This window comes from Coregonus lavaretus (assembly GCF_964263955.1).
Source record: "Coregonus lavaretus genome assembly, chromosome: 23".
NCBI lineage: Eukaryota > Metazoa > Chordata > Actinopteri > Salmoniformes > Salmonidae > Coregonus > Coregonus lavaretus.
The window spans coordinates 18,285,230-18,313,217 of NC_140010.1; the positions used below are offsets into that span (position 1 = coordinate 18,285,230).

Genomic DNA, 27,988 nt, shown 5'->3' on the forward strand with positions numbered 1-27,988 from the left:
TCAGTTGGTGGCCAGCTGAGCTGACCTCTGCCTGGGACACAGGATCCTGCCGAAGGCCCTGCGGAAGCTGCTGTGACAGAGCGGGTAGAGGAAAGGGTTAATGGCTGAGTTGAGCCACAGCAGCCAGAAGGTGACCTCGTACCAGTGGTGCTGGACACAGCGTCCCTTACAGGCGGCTCTGATGATCATCAGGAGGGTGTAGGGCGCCCAGCACACAGCAAATACACACACGATGACAGCCAGCGACTTGGCAATCTTCTTGTCCCTTGACAGGCAGCTGCGCTGGGTGCCCCTAGTGGAGGAGGTGTCCTGCCGCTCCAAGGGGGGATGGAAGGTCTGGGAGTGGAAGGACCCTGAGCCTGATCCCCTCTCCTGTACCGACACAGCGCTAGACAGCTTCTTAACCACTACCGAGTTCCGGGAGAAGAGGGAGGTGAGGCGGAGGCATTCCCCTCTCCCCAGGTGAGAGGGCTGTCCATCGGGCGCATAGGCCTGTCCACTAGCCTCATCTCTGTTCCGGAGCCTCCTCCGACGGATGTTGAGGTAGATGCTGAGGTTGAAGAAGGATACAGAGATTAAGGGGGAGAAGAACTCCAACATGGAGGCACTGAGGAGGAAGTACCAGGTGTAGTAGAACTCAGCGTAGCATTCATCCTCCGGGACGCGGCTCTTCCCCACCACCAGCTCCCAGAAGATGATGGCAGGGCCATAGAGGAGAAAGGCCAGGACCCAGACTGCTATCATCTTTATGATGGCTCGGTGGGTCATGCCCTGTCTGGCACGGTAGCTCACCTGGCGGAAACCATAGAAACAAGAGGCAAAGATGATGAACATGATTGGTTCTTTTGGGCTTTGCTGTGTTATTATGACTCATTCTGTCTAGATGTTGGTTTGTAAAGGGCAATTCCACGATAACTGAATTGCGCTGAGACTCAGATTTGTTACTTAAAATGTATGCCAAACAAAAACCATTGATTTCAAAGTTCAATAAACCATACAACTTTATGCACAATTACTACTTTTAACTATTTACACAGAACATTTTACAAAAACACATTTACTGGAAGAACTGTTCAGATGCAAAGTTTGGTAACAGAATTTAGGGAAAATCTCCCTCAGTGAACAAGTTTTCAAAAATCCTTAAATATCTGCTCCAAATCAAATCAAACTTTATTTGTCACATTCGCCAAATACAACAGGTGTAGACCTTACCGTGAAATGCTTTACAGTGAGGGAAAAAAGTATTTGATCCCCTGCTGATTTTGTACGTTTGCCAACTGACAAAGACATGATCAGTCTATAATTTTAATGGTAGGTTTATTTGAACAGTAGGAGACAGAATAACATCAAAAAAATGTTATAAATTGATTTGCATTTTAATGAGGGAAATAAGTATTTGACCCCCTCTCAATCAGAAAGATGTCTGGCTCCCAGGTGTCTTTTATACAGGTAACGAGCTGAGATTAGGAGCACACTCTTAAAGGGAGTGCTCCTAATCTCAGCTTGTTACCTGTATAAAAGACACCTGTCCACAGAAGCAATCAATCAATCAGATTCCAAACTCTCCACCATGGCCAAGACCAAAGAGCTCTCCAAGAATGTCAGGGACAAGATTGTAGACCTACACAAGGCTGAAATGGGCTACAAGACCATCACCAAGCAGCTTGGTGAGAAGGTGACAACAGTTGGTGCGATTATTCGCAAATGGAAGAAACACAAAAGAACTGTCAATCTCCCTCGGACTGGGGCTCCATGCAAGATCTCACCTCGTGGAGTTGCAATGATAATGAGAACGGTGAGGAATCAGCCCAGAACTACACGGGAGGATCTTGTCAATGATCTCAAGGCAGCTGGGACCATAGTCACCAAGAAAACAATTGGTAACACACTACGCCGTGAAGGACTGAAATCCTGCAGCGCCCGCAAGGTCCCCCTGCTCAAGAAAGCACATATACAGGCCCGTCTGAAGTTTGCCAATGAACATCTGAATGATTCAGAGGAGAACTGGGTGAAAGTGTTGTGGTCAGATGAGACCAAAATTGAGCTCATTGGCAATGTTTGGAGGAGGAGGAATGCTGCCTATGACCCCAAGAACACCATCCCCACCGTCAAACATGGAGGTGGAAACATTATGCTTTGGGGGTGTTTTTCTGCTAAGGGGACAGGACAACTTCACTGCATCAAAGGGACGATGGACGGGGCCATGTACCGTCAAATCTTGGGTGAGAACCTCCTTCCCTCAGCCAGGGCATTGAAAATTGGTCGTGGATGGGTATTCCAGCATGACAATGACCTAAAACGCACGGCCAAGGCAACAAAGGAGTGGCTCAAGAAGAAGCACATTAAGGTCCTGGAGTGGCTTAGCCAGTCTCCAGACCTTAATCCCATAGAAAATCTGTGGAGGGAGCTGAAGGTTCGAGTTGCCAAACGTCAGCCTCAAAACCTTAATGACTTGGAGAAGATCTGCAAAGAGGAGTGGGACAAAATCCCTCCTGAGATGTGTGCACACCTGGTGACCAACTACAAGAAACGTCTGACCTCTGTGATTGCCAACAAGGGTTTTGCCACCAAGTACTAAGTCATGTTTTGCAGAGGGGTCAAATACTTATTTCCCTCATTAAAATGCAAATCAATTTATAACATTTTTGACATGCGTTTTTCTGGATTTTTTTGTTGTTATTCTCTCTCACTGTTCAAATAAACCTACCATTAAAATTATAGACTGATCATGTCTTTGTCAGTGGGCAAACGTACAAAATCAGCAGGGGATCAAATACTTTTTTCCCTCACTGTATTACAAGCCCTTAACCAACAATGCAGTTCAAGAAAGAGTTAAGAAAATATTTACCAAATAAATAAAGTAAAAAATAATAAATAGTAACACAATAAAATAACAATAACGAGGCTATATACAGGGGGTAACAGTACCGAGTCAATGTGCGGGGATACAGGTTAGTCGAGGTAATTTGGACATGCAGGTAGGGGTAAAGTGGCTATGCATAGATAATAGACAGCGGGTAGCAGCAGTGTAAAAACAAATGGGTGGGTGTCAATGTAAATAGTCAGTGTGGCCATTTGATCAATTGTTCAGCAGTCTTATAGCTTTGGGGTAGAAGCTGTTAAGGAGTCTTTTGGTCCTAGACTTGGCGCTCCGGTACCACTTGCCATGCGGTAGCAGAGAGAACAGTCTATGACTTGGGTGACTGGAGTCTTTGACAATTTTTTGGGCTTTCTTCTCCAAATTAAGATTCAAAGATATCTGCAGAAATAATGGGGTGTCAGCTATATATATTTTGGTTATTGAACTACATAATAATAATAATAATAATAATAATAATAATAATAATAATATACACCCGGTAACAGAATTGTAGTAACGGAATTTCATCATGGGGTCCCTGATCTTTACTACACAGAAATGCATAGTTATGGATATTAATGTCATTCTCTTCATGGTTCTGTATCCTAAATAGGTACACAAAGGTAGAAATATACAATATCTCCCTTTGCATATTTGGGTAACATTCTCCACACTGGCTATTACTTTAACGAGCTCCACCACCAAACAAGACCGAATTCGGTTGGTCCGGATAGGACCAAATCTGAACCAATCATAGACGTCTATGTTTCACAAGTTTGGACATCAAATTACAGCACAGTAGCACTAATGTACTCTACTGTGCTCTACTGTGCTGTAATGTACTGTACTGTAATGTATTGAACTATACTCTAATTTTCTGTACTGTACTGTGCTGTACTGTTATGTACTGTGCTGTCCAAACTTGTGAAACATACACTACCAGTCCAAAGTTTGGACACACCTACTCATTCAAGGGTTTTCCTTTATTTTTAAAAATGTTTACATTGTAGAATAATAGTGAAGACATCACAACTATGAAATAACACATATGGATTAATGTAGTAACGAAAAAAGTGTTAAACAAATCAAAATATATTTTATATTTGAGATTCTTCAAATAGCCACCCTTTGCCTTGATGACAGCTTTGCACACTTTTGGCATTCTCTCAACCAGCTTCATGAGGTAGTCACCTGGAATGCATTTCAATTAACAGGTGTGCCTTCTTAAAAGTTAATTTAATGTGTTTGAGCCAATCAGTTGTGTTGTGACAAGGTAGGGGGGTATACAGAAGATAGCCCTACTCGGTAAAATACCAAGTCCATATTATGGCAAGAACAGCTCAAATAAGCAAAGAGAAACGACAGTCAATCATTACATTAAGACATGAAGGTCAGTCAATACAGAACATTTCAAGAACTTTGAAAGTTTCTTCAAGTGCAGTCGCAAAAACCATCAAGCGCTATGATGAAACTGGCTCTCATGACCGCCACAGGAATGGAAGACCCAGAGTTACCTCTGCTGCAGTGGATAAGTTCATTAGAGTTACTAGCCTCAGAAATTGCAGCCCAAATAAATGCTTCACAGAGTTCAACTTACAGACACATCTCAACATCAACTGTTCAGAGTGGACAGTGTAAATCAGGCCTTCATGGTCGAATTGCTGCAAAGAAACCACTACTAAAGGACACCCATAAGAAGAAGAGACCTGCTTGGGCCAAGAAACACGAGCAATGGACATTAGACCGGTGGAAATTTGCCTTTCGTCTGGAGTCAAAATGTGAGATTTTTGGTTCCAACCGCTGTGTCTTTGTGAGACGCGGTGTGGGTGAACAGAGGATTTCTGCATGTGTAGTTCCCACCGTAAAGCATGGAGGAGGAGTTGTTATGGTGTGGGGGTGCTTTGCTGCTGACACTGTCTGTGATTTATTTAGAATTCAAGGCACACTTAACCAGCATGGCTACCACAGCATTCTGCAGCGATACGCCATCCCATCTGGTTTGGGCTTAGTGGAACTATCATTTGTTTTGATCCAACACACCTCCAGGCTGTGTAAGGGCTATTTTACCAAGAAGGAGAGTGACGGAGTGCTGCATGAGATGACCTGGCCTCCACAATCCCCCAACCTCAACCCAATTGAGATGGTTTGGGATGAGTCGGACAGCAGAGTGAAGGAAAAGCAGCCAACAAGTGCTCAGCATATGTGGGAACTCCTTTAAGGCTGTTGGAAAAGCATTCCAGGTGAAGCTGGTTGAGAGAATGCCAAGAGTGTGCAAAGCTGTCATCAAGGCAAAGGGTGGCTATTTGAAGAATCTCAAATATAAAATATAGTTTGATTTGTTTAACACTTTTTTGGTTACTACATGATACCATAAGTGTTATTTCATAGTTTTGATGTCTTCACAATTATTCTACAACCGAAAAAAAAAAGTAAAAATAAAGAAAAACTCTTGAATGAGTAGGTGTGTCCAAACGTTTGACTGGTACTGTACATTTGGACCAAATCTTAATCAATCATGGACGTCTATGTTTGGACCTTTGGATGTTAAAATCAAGGCTGGTCCAGACCGGACCAAAAAACTATTTCTGTGGACATTGAAATCAAGGCCAGGTCGGACTGACTGAATTTCAACTACTTTTCAACGTTAATGAACGTCTCGGTGCTCAGTGGGTGAGGATGCTAGTTACAGTAAATGGAAAGAGAGGGGGCTCATGGATAGGTGTCAGCATGATCAGGGAGAGGTGACATTAACTGGAGAGTGAGAGAGAAGAGGGAGAGGGAGGGGTTGTCCAGACTTTTCACACTCTTGCTTTGACCACCAGATGACAGAAAGAGGAAGAAAACCGTTATCAGCTGAACATAACAGTATGCCAGTGGAAGGGAGGACAGTAGCAGGTGATCCAACTGTGGTTTGTGAGTACTATGATTTCCCATTGAAGCAAATTCAAATGTAGAAATTCCGTTACCGATTTTTTAAAATCACTTAATAATTCATAAACAAAATATCAGTAAAAACACAAACTAATTGATAGTTCTACCTTTATTTGTTACTTATGTGATCTTTTATTATCCTTCCTTCTCATGAGGGAGAGAAAATAATATATTGAAGATACAGTGGGGAAAAAAGTATTTAGTCAGCCACCAATTGTGCAAGTTCTCCCACTTAAAAAGATGAGAGAGGCCTGTAATTTTCATCATAGGTACACGTCAACTATGACAGACAAATTGAGAAAAGATTATCCAGAAAATCACATTATGGTGGAAAATAAGTATTTGGTCACCTACAAACAAGCAAGATTTCTGGCTCTCACAGACCTGTAACTTCTTCTTTAAGAGGCTCCTCTGTCCTCCACTCGTTACCTGTATTAATGGCACCTGTTTGAACTTGTTATCAGTATAAAAGACACCTGTCCACAACCTCAAACAGTCACACTCCAAACTCCACTATGGCCAAGACCAAAGAGCTGTCAAAGGACACCAGAAACGAAATTGTAGACCTGCACCAGGCTGGGAAGACTGAATCTGCAATAGGTAAGCAGCTTGGTTTGAAGAAATCAACTGTGGCAGCAATTATTAGGAAATGGAAGACATACAAGACCACTGATAATCTCCCTCGATCTGGGGCTCCACGCAAGATCTCACCCCGTGGGGTCAAAATGATCACAAGAACGGTGAGCAAAAATCCAAGAACCACACGGGGGGACCTAGTGAATGACCTGCAGAGAGCTGGGACCAAAGTAACAAAGCCTACCATCAGTAACACACTACGCCGCCAGGGACTCAAATCCTGCAGTGCAGACGTGTCCCTCTGCTTAAGCCAGTACATGTCCAGGCCCGTCTGAAGTTTGCTAGAGTGCATTTGGATGATCCAGAAGAGGATTGGTAGAATGTCATATGGTCAGATGAAACCAAAATATAACTTTTTGGTAAAAACTCAACTCGTCGTGTTTGGAGGACAAAGAATGCCGAGTTGCATCCAAAGAACACCATACCTACTGTGAAGCATGGGGGTGGAAACATCATGCTTTGGAGCTGTTTTTCTGCAAAGGGACCAGGACGACTGATCCGTGTAAAGGAAAGAAAGAATGGGGCCATGTATCGTGAGATTTTGAGTGAAAACCTCCTTCCATCAGCAAGGGCATTGAAGATGAAACGTGGCTGGGTCTTTCAGCATGACAATGATCCCAAACACACCGCCCGGGCAACGAAGGAGTGGCTTCGTAAGAAGCATTTCAAGGTCCTGGAGTGGCCTAGCCAGTCTCCAGATCTCAACCCCATAGAATATCTTTGGAGAGAGTTGAAAGTCCGTGTTGCCCAGCGACAGCCCCAAAACATCACTTCTCTAGAGGAGATCTGCATGGAGGAATGGGCCAAAATACCAGCAACAGTGTGTGAAAACCTTGTGAAGACTTACATAAAACGTTTGTCCTGTGTCATTGCCAACAAAGGGTATATAACAAAGTATTGAGAAACTTTTGTTATTGACCAAATACTTATTTTCCACCATAATTTGCAAATAAATTCATTAAAAATCCTACAATGTGATTTTCGTCTGTCATAGTTGACGTGTACCTATGATGAAAATTACAGGCCTCTTTCAACTTTTAAAGGGGGAGAACTTGCACAATTGGTGGCTGACTAAATACTTTTTTCCCCCACTGTATGTGGGTTTTTGGTAACAGAAACCTTTACTTAAACATTATTGTGTTTATGTATTTCTAATACCTTTTAAGACTTTTTCTGGTAGATGTTTTCTAAGACCCCTTTTCCATCTGTTTGTCAAGAAATCAAAGCCTTTGCCTATTACAAATTTGTAGGATGGAAAACAGTTGAACAAATTTGGTAGGGGTAAGCTAAGCGACCACTTATGTCGCTTATGGCCAGGTCCGGTCCTGGGTATCTGTAACTGTAGCTACCAAATACAAACCCATACAGGACTCCGTTCAAGATGATTGCCATAACAGCATCATTAAGGAAGTATTATTTTGTTGACAAAATCAAAGTGGAGCCTTCCTGAAAGGACAGAAAGGTTCCATGGTGTCTCAAATAGAAACTGTGTGGCATTGAAAACACTAGGTCCCTACAGTAATACCACCATCATCATCCATCTCTCCTTCCTGTCAACAACCTGGGATAGCTGGCACTATCTACTCCCTGTCACGATCGTTCATGAACGAGAAGGACCAAGGCGCAGCGTGATATGCATTCATTTTTATTAACGACTAAACACACGACAAAACAACAAACGAAACGTGAAGTCCAAGGTAGCATACAAACAACATACCTTTACGGAACAAGATCCCACAACCCACTAGTGCCAACAGGCTACCTAAGTATGGTCCCCAATCAGAGACAACGAGCTACAGCTGCCTCTGATTGGGAACCACCCTGGCCAACATAGATCTAAACGATCTAGAAACTAACATAGACAAACCCAACACAGAAAATACACACCCTGACTCAACAAATACAAGTCCCTAGAGTCAGGGCGTGACAGTACCCCCCCCCCCCCCCCCAAAGGTGCGGACTCCGACCGCGCCACATAAACCTAACAGGGTAGGGGCCGGGTGGGCATTTCGCCTCGGAGCGGATCCGGCTCCGGGTGTGACCACCACTTACTCTCCACCTCCCCATTGCGCCCCTGGTCTGGTCTGGACCTTGGCGCGCTGCTTCCTCTCTCCTTCCTCCCACGAAGTACCACGCCCTGTGTGGACCCTGGTGTGGGAGACCCCGAACCTGGAGAGGGGCTGACGTCTGGGTCTGGACTGGAACCGCTGACTGGAGCTGGACCTGACGACGGTGGATCGAACTGCTCTGGCTCCGGGGTGGAGCCGCTGACCGGAACTGGATCAGGCACCGGTGGAGTGGACTGCTCTGGCTCCGGAGTGGAGCCGCTGACTGGAGCTGGACTGACCCCGGTGGAGCGGATTGCTCTGACTCCGGAGTGGAGCAGCTGACCGGTGCCGGACCAGGCACCGGTGGAACAGGCACGGCCGTGCCGGACTGGACACACGCACCACTGGCTTGGTGCGGGGAGCAGGAACGGGCCGGACTGGGCTGACGACGCGCACCCCTGGCTTGGTGCGGGGAGCAGGAACGGGCCGGACTGGGCTGACGACGCGCACCACTGGCCTGGTGCGGGGTGCAGGAACGGGCCGGACTGGGCTGACGACGCGCACCACTGGCTTTGTGCGGGGAGCAGGAACGGGCCGTACCGGACTGGCGACGCGCACCACTGGCCTGGTGCGGGGAGCAGGAACAGGCCGGGCCGGGCTGGCGACGCGCACCACTGGCTTGGTGCACGGGGCAGGAACAGGCCGGGCCGGGCTGGCGACGCGCACCACTGACTTGGTGCGAGGGACAGGAACAGGCCGGACCGGGCTGGCGATGCGCACCACTGGCTTGATGCGAGGAGCAGGAACGGGCCGAACCATACTGGGAACACCCACCACTGTCTTAGTGCGGGAATCAGGAACGGGCCGGACCGGACTGGCGACACGCACCACTCGATTGGTGCGAGGAGCGGGACTGGGTTCCTTCATTAACCCCCGCTCCTTCTGCTGCCTAACCAGCTCCTCTCGCCGTGCCTCTACACTTTCCTTCTGCTCCCTCTGAACCAATGACCCCCTTAATCTGGCGGCCTCCTCTGCTAAATGGCTGAACCGCTCTATCGCGGCCTCCTGCTGCCTCGTCGTCCACGGCGTGAGCCCCCCCCCTAAAATGTTTTGGGGCTTGTCTCTCCCCCGTGATCATGGCCTCCATCCCTCTTGCCAGACTCTCGCTCATCTCCTCCCAAGTCCATCCTCTCTCCTCGTCACGCTGCTTGATCCAGGATTGGTGGGATCTTCTGTCACGATCGTTCATGAACGAGAAGGACCAAGGCGCAGCGTGATATGCATTCATATTTATTAACGACTAAACACACAACAAAACAACAAACGAAACGTGAAGTCCAAGGTAGCATACAAACAACATACCTTTACGGAACAAGATCCCACAACCCACTAGTGCCAACAGGCTACCTAAGTATGGTCCCCAATCAGAGACAACGAGCTACAGCTGCCTCTGATTGGGAACCACCCTGGCCAACATAGATCTAAATGATCTAGAAACTAACATAGAGAAACCCAACACAGAAAATACACACCCTGACTCAACAAATACAAGTCCCTAGAGTCAGGGCGTGACACTCCCTGGCACAGCACTGCTCCTTTCACAGACTCCTATAGAGGTTATTTAAACGTGTATTTTTTAGGCACAGTAGATAGGTTTCCATCCAATTGGTGACATATTTTCATGCGAATATATTCTAAAATCTGCATAAAAACAATAAAAGGCTGTGCGTGATGACGTACAGTAGTGCACATAAAAATTATTTTAAAAAGTGACGTAGTCCAAATAACAAATACAAGTTAATTTCTTAAAAGTGTAAGGGTGGGGGGTTCTTAGCTGACATATGGAATTGTTTTAAGAATATCTTACCATGGATCATTTAGCTATTTGATTTGGAACTTTAGGATCTCTTTAGGTGTAAAAATATATATATATTTTGTAAGTAAAATATTAAATTTGGCCTTTATTACTATAGCTCAGTGGTTCCTTACCAGGGGTACTAGGACCTCTGGGGGTACTTGGCCTATCCACAGGGGGTACATGAAAAGACTAATGAGTCCATAGGGTTACTGGTAAAATGCACATGAGGGGGTACTTCAGGAGTACTCCTGACAGAGCAAAATTCTGTTGGGGATACAGTAACCAAAAAAGATTGGGAATCACTGCTATAGCCCATAGAAACACACTGAATAACACATTTATAAATGGCAAAAAAACGGTCAAAAAATTACATCATAAGGAATAACGTTTTGAAGTGTCTGTCCTATATCTAGGAGATATAAGAAAGCTCAGGAAATATATATTTTTTTACACATATTTAACCCCTTATTTTTGTTGGCACAAAACTACCTCCATACATTTGTATGGGTTACCTTTAGACAAGTCCTATGACACTTGTGGGGGTGAACACCATTGTGTTTGTGAGAGTCTCCCCTTTCTACAATGGGGTCATATTAGTTGTAGCCCAAATGGTTCGGACGCTACAGACAAAAGTTGGCACATCTGCATTACCGACTTCAGACAAAATGGAGAACACCGTCGGATGCTACAGACGTTTCCGTGAGAATACTTTTGGGATGTCTCCTGGTCTGACAAAAAGCTCTGTAGCTCTGACACTTTCCACCGCAGATGCATAAGGGCGACATAGGCGGATGCAGTGGATTGAGACGGAGCCCATGCAAACAGATATCTCTAGCTTCAACTGACATATTTTTGATGGGGATTTTTTTATTATGTTATTTAGATTGACGCACCGGTACGTCAATAGACTCTAGGGGGTGGGTTTCCATCGCATTTTCAACTCTTCTTTCTGTCAAAAAAATGTTTGTGTTACATAGCGAATGTGACCGCTCTGGTCTTGGCAGGTACAATGCGGGTAGGCTACCTACATTATGAGATTATTATGGACAAAAGAGCAAGACTATTTTTATTTGTCAACCGGCAGCCAAGCATCGATCATCATGTCTCCAGAATAAGACCCTCGATATTTATTGGAAAGGAGCATCAGGCTCATCACCTTGCACTTTCACCACCCTGTGAAGTTCATCATAACTTATTTCATCTGTAGGATGGAAACTTGGTTACTGGCACTGTACACACTAGCTAGGTTTCCATCCAAATGGCGACAGATCTTACATTTACATTTACATTTACGTCATTTAGCAGACGCTCTTATCCAGAGCGACTTACATTATTTATTTATTTTCATACCCCCTGTGGGAATCGAACCCACAACCCTGGCGTTGCAAACTTCATGTAAACATTCTCAAATACGCATAAAAACAATATGCAAATTTTCCCACCAGAGATGTTTCCATCAAATTGACTTGTTGTGGATAAAAGGCTGTGCGGGATGACATAGTGCACATAAAAATAACATTTGCCGTTAAATTCCCATGTACCGAATAGAAAATACAAGTCAAATGGGTTTCCATCACATTTTCAACTCTACTGATGGTTTTGTCACCAATTTCTTTTGCATTATATAGTGAATGTGCCCACTCTGGTATTGGCACGTGCGCTCTAGCCAACAGCTCGCATATACAGTGAGGGTATAGTCTACATGATGAGATTATTAAGGACAGCAGCCAAGCATTGATCATCATGTCACCAGAATAAGACCCTAGATATTTATTGGAAAGGAGCATCAAGCTTGCACTTCCACCACCCTGTAAAGTTAATCATAACTTATTTCATCTGTAGCCTAATAAAATGCATGCTTTCCCAAGTCGTAGTTGGAGGACCACACAAAATGTCATCGCGTGACTCCAAGTTTACTTCGATGTGATATTTGCGCATAAAAGCGTTTCCACAGGCATTTCTCACATAATTAATTTTACAGACACAAAAAGACCCCACCTTCTGGCGTATTTTGTTTTGGCGACATTTGGAAAGTTTACAGACAAATTTGCTGTTTCCATCAGGCCTGTCATGACATTTTTTATCCAATATGTACTTTACTTCCATAAAAAGGTTGGATGGAAACCTGGTTATTGAGGATGAAACTTTAAGCACACCCCCACATCTTAATGTAAACATTCTGGTATTTAAATACAATGTGTAATATATGGCTAAATGTACACAGTCCACCTTTTAATTTGTATTTTAACCCTCAGGGGCTTGCTAATACTAGGGAGTGACCAGGACCATGTGACCACGTACCAGGTAGTGTATAGGGGTTGGAGTTATAGGTGCCAGAGTCTTTTCTGGTCAGGTCATATGGTCAGTAACAAGTCCTGGCCCTAGTCTTGTAGGGGAGGGCTTTCTATGGAGGTGTCTTGGTACATCCCCTCAGCCTAGTCTGCTTCCTGAGCTTCAATGAGGTTCTTCAACATGCTCTCTTAGATTTTATCCAATTTCACAGGCAAAAGCTCAACTTGACCCAGCCTGTCCTGACCTTCCATCTCCATCTTGATCCCAATCTTTCCTTTTCACTTCAGATGCTCTACAATATGTGACGGCCTGCCACTTCTACTTCAAGTTGGGAGGAAAGTGTTTTAAGGCAAAATGCTGCTCCTTGGCCGCCGACCATCTCTTTCTCTCTACTTCTCTACTGATTGATTGGAGGGAAACTGGAGAGGATCATAGAAACTGGAGGATGTCTATGATCAAAGCATAATGTCATCTGGCTTAAAGGAGAGCCTCTGCCTCTCTAGTGTCATTTGTATCCATGCCTCTGATGTTAAGTGTTGTGCTGGTGAAACAAAACAGAACATTGTACACAGTATCACTCTCCTTTGTCTACTGTGCTTTGTGTACTTCACCTCATACAAAGACACTAGAGAAGGCATGATCAGTCACCTGGCATATGCTTATACAGTCACTTATGGTGCAAATTATTTAAATTGGCATAATGAAAGTGGGTGGCACTGTCTGAGCCCATTTCTGAATTCAGAGATGATGTTGTTTGGTACGAGAGCCAGTCGGTTTAAATATATACAAATATTTCTAGGCTCTTTGCCACATTGTGTTGCTAAAATAGGAGTTTTACACATCACATATGACTCACTACTAAGACATTTTGTGCTGTAATTGTTATGGTTAAACTGATTGTGACAGTTCAGTCAGTGTTCTAATAAGGTATCTGATACATGCATTCCCTATAATTTATTTTAATTCAGTATGCATCTTCAGTATGTCCTTTGCTGGTCACTTCGCCAACAGAAGCAACCTACTCAAATATGGTCGATATGCCACACTCACACAGACCTAAAGATGCTGTCAATATACTCGATCATCTTGCTCAACAACACTCATCGATAGTCTATCTTGAAGTGCGCGCCGGTCTGGGCATAATCAAAACATTTGGTCAGCGGAAAACGCTTTGGCATCTACATCATTATATAAGTAGTGGTATCTACAATGAATTGAAACTTCCGCTAAATGTTTCCCCTAGTACACCTCAACTAGCCTACAGCCATAGACCTCTTTGCACTCTTGTATACCAAGGACTCTATAAAAGTATGGTTCTGCACAGTCATATGGCTCTGCACAAACATGACCACAGGTTTTGCTTCAGCCAGTAAAAGAGGGGAATGACTTCTTGACCTTTCAGGTTTATTCTCCCAGCTGGGTCAGAATAGGTATCTGGTCATTTGAATTCAGATTGGGTCCTGTGAAGAGTTTACTTCACCCAGTCTTCTGGTGAAACAAAACAGAACATTGTACACAGCATCCCTCTCTCTTTAGTCTGCCTCACCTCATACAACTGGGGGGGGGGGTGGTTAAATCAACGTTGTTTCCACGTCATTTCAACCCAAAGAATCTATGTGATGACATTGAATCAACATGGAAAACTAACGTAAGGGCATTTCGTTGTTTAACCTAAATCCAATGACATGGTAAAATCTTCTGTTGATTTCATGTTGAATTTACGTTAGTTGACAACTCAACCAAATGTAAATCAAAACTAGACGTTGAACTGACGTCTGTGCCCAGTGGGTGAGTAAGACACTAGAGAAGGCACGATCAGTCACCTGGCATATGCATATACAGTCACTGATGCTGCAAATGATTTAAATTGGCATAATGAAAGCCGGTGACACTGTCTGTGCCCATTTCTGAAAGCCTGAATTCAGAGATGGTGTTGTTTGGTACGAAAGTTTTACACATCACAGATTACTTACGGCTAAGACATTTTGTGCTGTAATTGTTATGGTTTAACTGATTGTGACAGTTCAGTGAGTGGCCTAATAAGATGCGTTCCCTATCATTTATTTTAATATTATTTTTAAGGAATGGTGGCCAAGCTTTTCAGGATTTGAAACCACATTCCCCTGGCTGAAGTGGAGAAGCCCACACCAGGACAGGAGTTCTAAAGTTGAAAAGTGTCTTTAGTTTTCTGCCTACATCATTGGGCAGGGGGAGGCATATAATTAGAGTTGGCACCGGGATTCAGGTGGTGGTGGGGGGTTTGGGAGGTCATGAATGATTAACCTGTCCAGATGGGCACCTCCGGGATGGTAGCAGAGTGGCACAGTCAGGGGTGAAAGTAAGGCGGTACGGTCCGGTACGGCGACCCAGCAGAATAAATAGTGGGGGTACTCCGTACCGGTAAAACATGAGCCTATCAAAATAATGAAAACAAAATGTCAAAAAAACTGTAGGCTATTACACCATTATTTATCATTACGTATGTATTTCAGAAGCAGGAAAAATGAGCGAATGGACTTGAAAACGGGTGGTAGGAACGGGTGGTGCGCCTATAGCCTACGCTCCAAAATGCGATGTGGTTAGAGGAGGACACTGAAATGTGGAAATACACTATATATACAAAGGTATGTGGACACCCCTTCAAATTAGTGGATTCGCCTATTTCAGCCACACCCGTTGCTGACAGGTGTATAAAATCGAGGACATAGCCATGCAATCTCCATAGACAAACATCGGAAGTAGAATGGCCTTACTGAAGAGCTCAATGACTTTCAATGTGGCACAGTCATAGGATGACACCTTTTTAACAAGTCAGTTCGCACACAAGCCCAAGATCACCATGCGCAATGCCAAGCGTCGGCTGGAGTGGTGAAAAGCTCGCCACCATTGGACTATGGAGCAGTGGAAATGCGTTCTCTGGAGTGATGAGTCACTCTTCACCATCTGGCAGTCCGTCGGATGAATCTGGGCTTGGCGGATGCCAGGAGAACGCTACCTGCCCGAATGCATAGTGCCAACTGTAAAGTTTGATGGAGGAGGAATAATGGTATGGGGCTGTTTTTCATGGATCGGGCTAGGCCCCTTAGTTCCAGTGAGGGAAATCTTAACGCTACAGCATACAATGACATTCTAGACGATTCTGTGCTTCCAACTTTGTGGCAACAGTTTGCGGAAGGCCCTTTCCTGTTTCGGCATGACAACGCCCCCGTGCACAAAGCGAGGTCCATACAGAAATGGTTTGTTGAGATCGGTGTGGAAGAACTTGACTGGCCTGCACAGAGCCCTGACCTCAACCCCATCGAACACCTTTGGAATGAATTGGAACGCCGACTGCGAGCCAGGCCTAATCACCCAACATCAGTGCCCGACCTCACTAATGCTCTTGTGGCTGAATGGAAGCATGTCCCCACAGCAGTGTTCCAACATCTAGTGGAAAGCCTTCCCAGAAGAGTGGAAGCTGTTATAGCAGCAAAGGGGGGACCAACTCCATATTAATGCCCATGATTTTGGAATTAGATTTTCGATGACCAGGTGTTCACATACTTTTGGTGATGTAGTGTATGTTGCAAGTGGATGAACGTGTGCGGGTAGCCTAGTAAAGGAGCCCTTTGAAGTGATTGTTTGACAATCAGATGAAAATATCATGACCGGCTGTGTTAATGCCACAATAAAAGGACATTTTTATGACAAATCTTGATGACTAGGCCCACAGAGATGCAATTGAATTAATAGGGATGCTAAATGTAATTATACGATTAGGCCCCACGTCCAGCCCGCCCATTAGATCAGGCAGCCGCCTAGAGCGGCAGTTTGACGAGGGCGGCATTTTCCGAGCTAAACTGACCAAGACGCACCTCCAACAACACATAACACCTCACATTATTCTGGCCAAAAACAATAACTTCTCTCACTCAGTGGCATGAGGGCTATTTTGGTGAGCGCTGATGCCGCCCCATGATAAGCAGAGGCGCAAAATATTTAGCTTGTCCATGCCCAGCGCGCCTTTACAGGTTTCTGTTGGAGACACAGCGCTGCACCGCTCCACCAACGCTCCATCAAATTAATTTAACATAAATTATGTATCCTGTGGTAGAAAGAGTAGTAGCCTATGTGGTTTTCTGTAGCCCATACACTGGAGACCAAATTAATTACAATGTCATGAGACAGACACTTTTTAAATAATTAACTTATTAATGAGGAGAGAGTTGTCGGTATAGCCAAATCCTCCAATATTGTCCCCATGCACTCCTTAAAGGAAAACGCCACCCAAAAACTATTTTTTGGTATTTGTTTCATTAGTCCATTGTTAACATAGTCCCAAAATGTTTTGCTTGTCAGCGATCAAGTTTTGAAGATACTGTATGTAACTTTCAAAATACAGAAATCATCCGAGGCAGGCAGAACGTCCAGGGCCGGGCCTGTTATGGGCAATTTTTTGAGGTCCCGTACCGGAAAGAAATTAAATCTACTTTCACCCCTGGGCACAGTCCTGGCCCATGACCCGGGTGAGTTAGCCAAAAACGGACAGAAGGCCAATGGTTGACTAATGTCAGGACCTGACAGGATGACAGACTCTTGACCCTTTCACTAGTAATTCAGCACTTTGTTTGGTTCTTAGAAAAACAACACTGAGGTTTAAGTGCCTAAATGTTCCAGAGAATGTGTGGAATGGTTTACCAAAATCTCAGTCTCTCCTCTCTCTCTCTCAGTCTCCCTCTCTCTCTCTCTCTCAGTCTCTCACCTCTCTCTCAGTCTGAGACAACATTTCCTCTGCATGTTGTCAAGCAAAATGAAAACAATGGCAACCAACAACAAGAGTTAAAGGGGCAGTGCAGTAAAAAAATGCAGCTTCACATAGGTGGAAACCAAGACTGTTCTCAGGGCAGGCCTGGTTGTAGCTTGAAATGTTTGAGTCGCGTCTTGGACAATTTCAGCATTTTAGCTAACCCTAACCCTTTTCTTAACTTTAACCTAATTATCCCAACCTGCCATGTTAATTTTCCTAACCTGCCACGTTAACTCTCCTAACCTGTTCTAACCTGCTACGAAAAGTAACTTCTTCTAGTCAAAACTGACAGACCTGCCCTGAGAGCAGTGTGAGTATCCACTAATGCGATACAGTGTAAAAAACATGATCTCCCTGCTTTGTTTATGATATTTCCATACTATGAGGTCGAAATAACACTCTGAAATTGTGAAAATGATGATAATGCCGTTTCTGTGTAAGAGCTGTTTGAAAAAGATGCCTGGAATTTCAGCTTGTCCATCCTCCTAAATGTATCCTCCTAAATTGAAGGGGTAAGCGGGGTAGGCTCTAGAGCAGGGGTCTACAACAGGTAGATTGCAAGCTACCAGTAGCTCGCAGCCGACCTATGAGTAGCTTGCCAAGCAATTCTGTAAGTACATTAATCTTTTTCATTTGTTCCATCGCAAACTGTCATAAATATAAAGCTCCCGGCTACTATCCAATCAAAGCCACATTGACATTATCCCACCACTGGTTAGCCACTATTGGCTTAAAATTAGTGATGGGGGAAAAATCGATACAGTTGCATATCGCAATATTATTTTGGAACAATATATTGATATTTGACTTCAAGTATATTATTATTTGTAAAAACCATGTATTTTTTTTATTTGTTTTTGCTACTGTAGGTAGCGTTATCTAGCGCTAGTCGGCTGTACCGGCGCCAAAACTCAGGTATTTTTCATCCTATAGCTTGTTCTCCATCGTCTTTTTAAATAGTGAGCCAATATGTTTTCAGCACTTTTATTTCCCTGACTGATCAAAAGTCATTTTCTCATGCTCTCTCTAGTCTCTCTGAAGCAGACATTAGTGAGCAATATGTTTGGAACATCAAATTGCAATTAAATCGCAGTATAGAATCGCAATACATATTGTATCACCACTTAAGTATTGTGATATTATCGTATCCTGAGGTCCCTGGCAATTCCCAGCCCTACTTAAAATCCCAAACGTAACACAATATCTGCCAATTAATTTCCAGCAATATTGCCCGTCTGTCTGTTTGGTGTGCACGTTTGTTATCACTCCGTATGTAGCCAGTTAGCGATGCTAATGATAACCGTCTTGTGGGTTTCCCAAAAAACATTCTCAATTAAATGTTATGTTAACTGCAATGTAGGCTTACCTGACATAACTATATCATGATTATTTGTATCAATTGGGTGGCCATTGTTTTACAATCTCTGCCATGACGTGCTGCAGCAGTAGGCCTAACAACAGACATCCTTAGACTGACACATTTCTCATTAGATGTGCAATCAAAGGGGAATTACACTCCAAAATCCATATTTGTTCATTTTTTTTTGTACCTAAAAAAATTGTCTTCTGATGTGATTTAAAGTGGAACCTTTACAGATATAAAACAAACAGATAATCCTAATATCAGTCAACAATATCAAATTCCCAGTTTATGCTTCAAAACCAACTTTATAAGAGGTTTTAAAAATAGGTCATATTTGACAAAACATTTAATGACATACAGTAAGGCATTGTTGGCAGAATAGATGGATGCAGTTCAATGCATGATTAATATAATTCACCAATACATTTATTTGTAGTCCAAAAAATATTGCTATCAGGTTGTAAATCACAGCTGGCCTGGTACATTGTTGCTGCCTCCAGCCATTCGGGATGCACTGTTTCAGTTTCAATTACTCAATATTTTGAACAAAAACGGACGACTGTAACTAAGGCTGGGAATGTCAATACAATCAAACTAGCAAGGGCAATGATCACAAACCAGTCATAACGTGGCTAATAGGCTAGCGCACATGTGTCAAACACAAGGCCCGCGGGCCGAATAGGACACACAAGCAAGTATAAACGAGTCAACAGTTGTGTCATATACTTTATGAAATTACAGCCTGGTGCGCTCGCATCGTTGATTTCAACTTCAATTGCACTGCTTTTGTATGCCCTGTTTACAGCACGTAGCGGAGGGAAAGTGTACAGACATATCAAATCAAATCAAATTTTATTGGTCACATGCGCCGAATACAACAGGTGCAGACATTACAGTGAAATGCTTACTTACAGCCCTTAACCAACAGTGCATTTATTTTTAACAAAAAAAGTAAAAATAAAACAACAACAAAAAAAGTGTTGAGAAAAAAAGAGCAGAAGTAAAATAAAATAACTGTAGGGAGGGTATATATACAGGGGGGTACCGGTGCAGAGTCAATGTGCGGGGGCACCGGCTAGTTGAGATAGTTGAAGTAATATGTACATGTGGGTAGAGTTAAAGTGACTATGCATAAATAATTAACAGAGTAGCAGTAGCGTAAAAAGGATGGGGTGGGGGGGCAGTGCAAATAGTCCGGGTAGCCATGATTAGCTGTTCAGGAGTCTTATGGCTTGGGGGTAGAAGCTGTTGAGAAGTCTTTTGGACCTAGACTTGGCACTCCGGTACCGCTTGCCGTGCGGTAGCAGGGAGAACAGTCTATGACTAGGGTGGCTGGAGTCTTCGACAATTTTGAGGGCCTTCCTCTGACACCGCCTGGTATAGAGGTCCTGGATGGCAGGAAGCTTGGCCCCAGTGATGTACTGGGCCGTACGCACTACCCTCTGTAGTGCCTTGCGGTCGGAGGCCAAGCAGTTGCCATACCAGGCGGTGATGCAACCAGTCAGGATGCTCTCGATGGTGCAGCTGTAGAATGTTTTGAGGATCTGAGGACCCATGCCAAATCTTTTCAGTCTCCTGAGGGGGAATAGGCTTTGTCGTGCCCTCTTCACGACTGTCTTGGTGTGTTTGGACCATGATAGTTCGTTGGTGATGTGGACACCAAGGAACTTGAAGCTCTCAACCTGTTCCACTACAGCCCCGTCGATGAGAATGGGGGCGTGCTCAGTCCTCTTTTTTTTCCTGTAGTCCACAATCATCTCCTTTGTCTTGGTCACGTTGAGGGAGAGGTTGTTGTCCTGGCACCACACGGCCAGGTCTCTGACATATACCACAGTCCTAGCTAGGCTACTAAAATGTTGCAGTCTGGCTTCTGTTTTTAAAGCTTGACAATGAATATCCAGAAAACAAAACCTGCATCAAAACACCACACAAGAGAGAAACATGTAGGCCTATTACAGAAACATTTGAGCAGTAGCCTAGGCTAGCGACTCAACTACAATACATTTTGAATGCACCATACAGCAAATCTTTTTTTATATATTGTTTTCGAGTGTTAATCAAATGTTATGCTGCTGTGGCAGTACTGTTGATATTTAAACTAGGTAACTAGCTACACACATTCGACCAGTGACCGCATATCTCAAGCCATGCATGATTGAATACCTGGCGCATGCAATCTCCATACAGGGCTAACTGGGAAAAAGGCACAACTGGGTGCTAACAACAATGAAAAGACATGTATACAAAAAAATAACATTTTAGGGGAAATTATACCAACACCCAAAAGGGCACTTTAGAGGCTGGAAGGGCAAAGTGAAATGTGCTCTGCACAGGTAGACCCCTATATGTGCATGTGCATTGACCCATGGACAAATTGTGGGGTAGAGGAGAAGAGAAGAATGTGCCTTTTAAAAGCTATAAAAATAAACAATGAGACCCCTGCTCTAGAGTCTAGACCAGGGTTCCCCAACTGGCGGCCCGCGCTTTATTTTGATTATTTTCTACATTGTAGAATAATAGTGAAGACATCAAAACTATAAAATAACACACATGGAATCATGTAGTAACCAAAAAAGTGTTAAACAAATCAAAATATATTTGAGATTTGAGATTCTTCAAAGTAGCCACACTTTTCCTTGATGACAGCTTTGCACACTCTTGGCATTCTCTCAACCAGCTTCACCTGGAATGCTTTTCCAACAGTCTTGAAGGAGTTCCCACATATGCTGAGCACTTGTTGGATGCTTTTCCTTCACTCTGCGGTCCAACTCATCCCAAACCATCTCACTTGGGTTGAGGTCGGGTGATTGTGGAGGCTAGGTTATGATGGAGCACTCCATCACTCTCCTTCTTAGTAAATAGCCCTTACACAGCCTGGAGGTGTGTTGGGTCATTGTCCTGTTGAAAAACAAATGTTAGTCCCACTAAGCGCAAACCAGATGGGATGGCGTATCGCTGCAGAATGCTGTGGTAGCCATGCTGGTTAAGTGTGCCTTGAATTCTAAATAAATCACTGACAGTGTCACCATCAAAGCACCCCCACACCATAACACCTCCTCCTCCATGCTTCACGGTGGGAACCACACATGCGGAGATCATCCGTTCACCTACTCTGCGTCTCACAAAGACACATCAGTTGGAATCTCAAATCTCAAATTTGGACTCATCAGACCAAAGGACAGATTTCCACCAGTCTGACGTCCATTGCTCGTGTTTCTTGGCCCAAGCAAGTATCTTCTTATTATTGGTGTCCTTTAGTAGTGGTTTCTTTGCAGCAACTCGACCATGAAGGCCTGATTCACACAGTCTCCTCTGAACAGTTGATATTGAGATGTGTCTGTTACTTTAACTCTGTGAAGCATTTATTTGGGCTGCAATTTCTGAGGCTGGCAACTCTAATGAATTTATCATCTGCAGCAGAGGTGACTCTGGGTCTTCCTTTCCTGTGGCGGTCCTCATGAGAGCCAGTTTCATCAAAGCGCTTAATGGTTTTTGCGACTGCACTTGAAGAAACGTTAAAAGTTCTTGAAATGTTCCAGATTGACTGACTTTCATGTCTTAAAGTAATGATGGACTGTCGTTTCTCTTTGCTTATTTGAGCTGTTATTGCCATAATATGGACTTGGTCTTTTACCAAATAGGGCTATCTTCTGTATACCACCCCTACCTTGTCAGAACACAACTGATTGGCTCAAACGCATTAAGAAGGAAAGAAATTCCACAAATTAACAAGGCACACCTGTTAATTGAAATGCGTTCCAGGTGAATCCCTCATGAAGCTGGTTGAGAGAATGCCAAGAGCGTGCAAAGCTGTCATCAAGGCAAAGGGTGGCTACTTTGAAGAATCTCAAATATAAAATATATTTGTTTAACACTTTTTTGGTTACTACATGATTCCATATGTGTTATTTCATAGTTTTGATGTCTTCACTATTATTCTACAATGTAGAAAATAGTAAAAATAAAGAAAACCCCTGCAATGAGTAGGCGTGTCCAAACTTTTGACTGGTACTATATGTACGTATGTATGTATGTATGTATGTATGTATGTATGTATGTATGTATGTATATATGTATGTATGTATGTATGTATGTATGTATGTATGTATGTATGTATGTATATATATATATATATATATATATATATATATATATATATATATATATTATATATATATATATACAGTGGGGAAGAAAAGTATTTAGTCAGCCACCAATTGTGCAAGTTCTTCCACTTAAAAAGATGAGAGAGGCCTGTAATTTTCATCATTAGTACACGTCAACTATGACAGACAAATTGAGAAAAAATTATCCAGAAAATCACATTGTAGGATTTTTAATGAATTTATTTGCAAATTATGGTGGAAAATGAGTATTTGGTCATCTACAAACAAGCAAGATTTCTGGCTCTCACAGACCTGTAACTTCTTCTTTAAGAGACTCCTCTGTCCTCCACTCATTACCTGTATTAATAGCACCTGTTTGAGCTTGTTATCAGTATAAAAGACACCTGTCCACAACCTCAAACAGTCACACTCCAAACTCCACTATGGCCAAGACCAAAGAGCTGTCAAAGGACACCAGAAACAAAATTGTAGACCTGCACCAGGCTGGGAAGACTGAATCTGCAATAGGTAAGCAGCTTGGTTTGAAGAAATCAACTGTGGCAGCAATTATTAGGAAATGGAAGACATACAAGACCACTGATAATCTCCCTCGATCTCACCCCGTGGGGTCAAAATGATCACAAGAACGGTGAGCAAAAATCCCAGAACCACACAGGGGGACCAAAGTAACAAAGCCTACCATCAGTAACACACTACGCCGCCAGGGACTCAAATCCTGCAGTGCCAGACGTGTCCCCCTGCTTAAACCAGTACATGTCCCGTCTGAAGTTTGCTAGAGTGCATTTGGATGATCCAGAAAAGGATTGGGAGAATGTCATATGGTCAGATGAAACCAAAATATAACTTTTTGGTAAAAACTCAACTCGTCGTGTTTGGAGGACAAAGAATGCTGAGTTGCATCCAAAGAACACCATACCTACTGTGAAGCTTGGGGGTGGAAACATCATGCTTTGGGGCTGCTTTTCTGCAAAGGGACCAGGACGACTGATCCGTGTAAAGGAAAGAATGAATGGGGCCATGTATCGTGAGATTTTGAGTGAAAACCTCCTTCCATCAGCAAGGGCATTGAAGATGAAACATGGCTGGGTCTTTCAGCATGACAATGATCCCAAACACACCGCCCGGGCAACGAAGGAGTGGCTTCGTAAGAAGCATTTCAAGGTCCTGGAGTGGCCTTGCCAGTCTCCAGATCTCAACCCCATAGAAAATCTTTGGAGGGAGTTGAAAGTCTGTGTTGCCCAGCGACAGCCCCAAAACATCACTGCTCTAGAGGAGATCTGCATGGAGGAATGGGCCAAAATACCAGCAACAAGTGTGTGAAAACCTTGTGAAGACTTACAGAAAACGTTTGACCTGTGTCATTGCCAACAAAGGGTATATAACAAAGTATTGAGAAACTTTTGTTATTGACCAAATACGTATTTTCCACCATAATTAGCAAATTAATTAATTAAAAATCCTACAATGTGATTTTCTGGATTTTTTTTCCTCATATTGTCTGTCATAGTTGACGTGTACCTATGATGAAAATTACAGGCCTCTCTCACCTTTAAACAGCTTGAAAAATTCCAGAAAATGATGTTATGGCTTTAGAATCTTCTGATAGGCTAATTGACATCATTTTAGTCAATTGGAGCTTTACCTGTGGATGTATTTCAATGTCTACCTTCAAACTCAGTGCCTCTTTGCTTGACATCATGGGAAAATCAAAAGAAAATTGTAGACATCCACACGTCTGGTTCATCCTTGGGAGCAATTTCCAAATGCCTGAAGGTACCGCGTTCATCTGTACAAACAATAGTACACAAATATAAACACCATGGGACCACGCAGCCGTCATACCGCTCAGGAAGGAGACACGTTCTGTCTCCTAGAGTTGAACATACTTTTGTGCGAAAAGTGCAAATCAATCCCAGAACAACAGCAAAGGACCTTGTGAAGATGCTGGAGGAAACAGGTACAAAAGTATCTATATCCACAGTAAAACGAGTCCAATATCGACATCACCTGAAAGGCCACTCAGCAAGGAAGAAGCCACTGCTCCAAAACCGCCATAAAAAAGCCAAAAGAGAAATGTCCTCTGGTCTGATGAAACAAAAATAGAACTGTTTGGCCATAATGACCATTGTTATGTTTGGAGGAAAAAAGGGGGAGGCTTGCAAGCCGAAAAAAACACCATCCCAATCGTGAAGCACGGGGTGGCAGCATCATGCTGTGGGGGTGCTTTGCTGCAGGAGGGACTGGTGCACTTCACAAAATAGATGGCATCATGAGGAAGGAAAATTATGTGGATATATTGAAGCAACATCTCAAGACATCAGTCAGGAAGTTAAAGCTTGGTCGCAAATGGGTCTTCCAAATGGACAATGACCCCAAGCATTCTTCCAAAGTTGTGGCAAAATAACTTAAGGACAACAAAGTCAAGGTATTGGAGTGGCCATCACAAAGCCCTGACCTCAATCCTATAGCAAATTTGTGGGAAGAACTGAAAAAGCATGAGCGAGCAAGGAGGCCTACAAACCTGACTCAGTTACACCAGCTCTGTCAGGAGGAATGGGCCAAAATTCACCCAACTTATTGTGGGAAGCTTGTGGAAGGCTACCCGAAACGTTTGACCCAAGTTAAACAATTTAAAGGCAATGCTGCCAAATACTAATTGAGTGTATGTAAACTTCTGACCCACTGGGAATGTTATGAAATAAATAAAAGCTGAAATAAATAATTTTCTCTACTATTATTCTGACATTTCACATTCTTAAAATAAAGTGGTGATCCTAACTGACCTAAGAAAAAGCCAAATCTCAGACTGGCCAATAAAAAGAAAAGATTAAGATTGGCAGTCTGAGATATGGCTTTTTCTTTGCAACTCTGCCTAGAAGGTCAGCATCCCGGAGTCGCCTCTTCACTGTTGACGTTGAGACTGGTGTTTTGCGGGTACTATTTAATGAAGCTTCCAGTTGAGGACCTGTGAGGCGTCTGTTTCTCAAACTAGACACTAATGTATTTGTCCTCTTGCTCAGTTGTGCACCGGGGCCTCCCACTCTTTCTATTCTGGTTAGAGCCAGTTTGCGCTGTTCTGTGAAGGGAGTAGTACACAGCGTTGTACGGGATCTTCAGTTTCTTGGCAATTTCTCGCATGGAATAGCCTTCATTTCTCAGAACAAGAATAGACTGACGAGTTGCAGAAAAAAAGTGATTTGTTTCTGGCCATTTTGAGCCTGTAATCAAACCCACAATTGCTGATGCTCCAGATACTCAACTAGTCTCAAGAAGGCCAGTTTTATTGCTTCTTTAATCAGCACAACAGTTTTCAGCTGTGCTAACATAATTGCAAAAGGATTTTCTAATGATCAATTAGCCTTTTAAAATGATAAACTTGGATTAGCAAACACAACGTGCCATTGGAACACAGGACTGATGGTTGCTGATAATGGGCCTCTGTACGCCTATGTAGATATTCCATTAAAAATCAGCCGTATCCAGCTACAATAGCCATTTACAACATTAACATTGTCTACACTGTATTTCTGATCAATTTGATGTTATTTTAATGGACAAAAAAAATATGCTTTTCTTTCGAAAACAAGGAAATTTCTAAGTGACCCCAAACTTTTGAACGGTAGTGTATATACAAATTATACAAAACATATTTGGAGTTATTTTCATGAAATAAACACACAGTGATTTAATAGACATACAGTGATGATGCATAAATAAAATGAAAAAGACTGCATGGGGGCTTTAAGAACTGACAATTGTGTGTATGGTATCCCCCTCTCAAGGCATTCCAAATAACTAATTCAAGGCCATAAGGTTCCTACTCACCGCTCTTGTGACAGAGAGGAAGCGGTCATAGCTGATCAGGACAATGTTGAAGACAGAGGCAGTGCAGAGCAAGTAGTCCATGACCAGCCACAGTTTGCACAGTCCTTTGCCCAACATCCATCTCCCTGTCAGGATGTATGGGATGTACACTGGGATGCAGAATGCCCCTGGAAAACCAGATGGGGAGAGAGGAGAGGCATTGCACTTATTAAGATCACTTTATTGGTCAATCGCACACAAGGTCCAACCGAAATTTGACTTCGGCTTTTAACCCAACCCCTCTGAAAGACACACATCATACATACACATGTTTTTTTTTCTTGTATTTATTTTTTATTGGTGCGTGGAGCTGCCACGCTGGGCACCCAGGATTCGAAATGGCAACGGTCCAGTTGCTATCTGGCTTCTCTAACCGCTAGGCTACCTGTTAGTCTTACGCTTTACGCTTTATTAAATGTTTTTATTCAACTCTGCATTTGTCTACTGTCTATAACGATGTTTTAATGGGAGTCTGTACCACTAACATCAGGCTGTGTTGAGGTCCACAAATAACATTCCTCATATTGTACTGTTTATTGTACTCTCTCTCTCTCTCTCTCTCTCTCTCTCTCTCTCTCTCACACACACACACACACACACACACACACACACACACAGAGACCAATTCATTACAATAAATAAGAAAATGAATGCACATGACGTCTTCAACATGCAATCACTATGTACTTAATTTAATAATCATAAATGTTCTCACCAACAAGAAAATCCGATATAGCGAGATTCAAGAAGTAATAGTTGCTTTGCCTCCTCAGACTCTTGTCTACTTTAAAGGCGAAAATAACCAAAGCGTTTCCCAAAACTATCACAACCACCAAAGTTACCATCATCATCAGAAGAATGACCATGACAGGCGCTGTGAATGCGTTGTCGCTCCACATTTTGGTTGAGTTGTTGTGAATGTAATTCCAGCTCGCGTTGGCATCGAGTTGATCTCCCCCCATGATCTTAATTACAGCTTTAAATGTAGTTAAATCATTAACGGATATTCCAAGAGGTTGGAAATAGGCAATAGAACGAGTTTTATTTCAAACACGTTTTTGAAAACAATGCAACAGCTCAAATGCATGCGCATCTTCATCCACGCATCCAAAATAAATAATGTAACTTCAGTATGTCCTTTACTCGTCACTTCGCTGACCGGCGCCGCCTATTCGAATATGCATATAATGCCCCACAGACCTAAAGATGCTGTCAATGTCCTC

General features: G+C 43.2%; 1 protein-coding gene across 1 annotated transcript; it reads right to left on the reverse strand.

Moving 5' to 3' along the window:
* Positions 1-27,727, reverse strand: LOC311150690 (histamine H3 receptor-like; the record flags this gene model as incomplete). Its single annotated transcript, XM_084188200.1, has 3 exons — positions 1-792; positions 26,727-26,893; positions 27,481-27,727. 3 exons carry the CDS (start codon positions 27,725-27,727, stop codon positions 1-3), a joined length of 1,206 nt encoding a protein of 401 aa, XP_084044326.1.
* Positions 27,728-27,988: the final 261 nt, after the last annotated feature.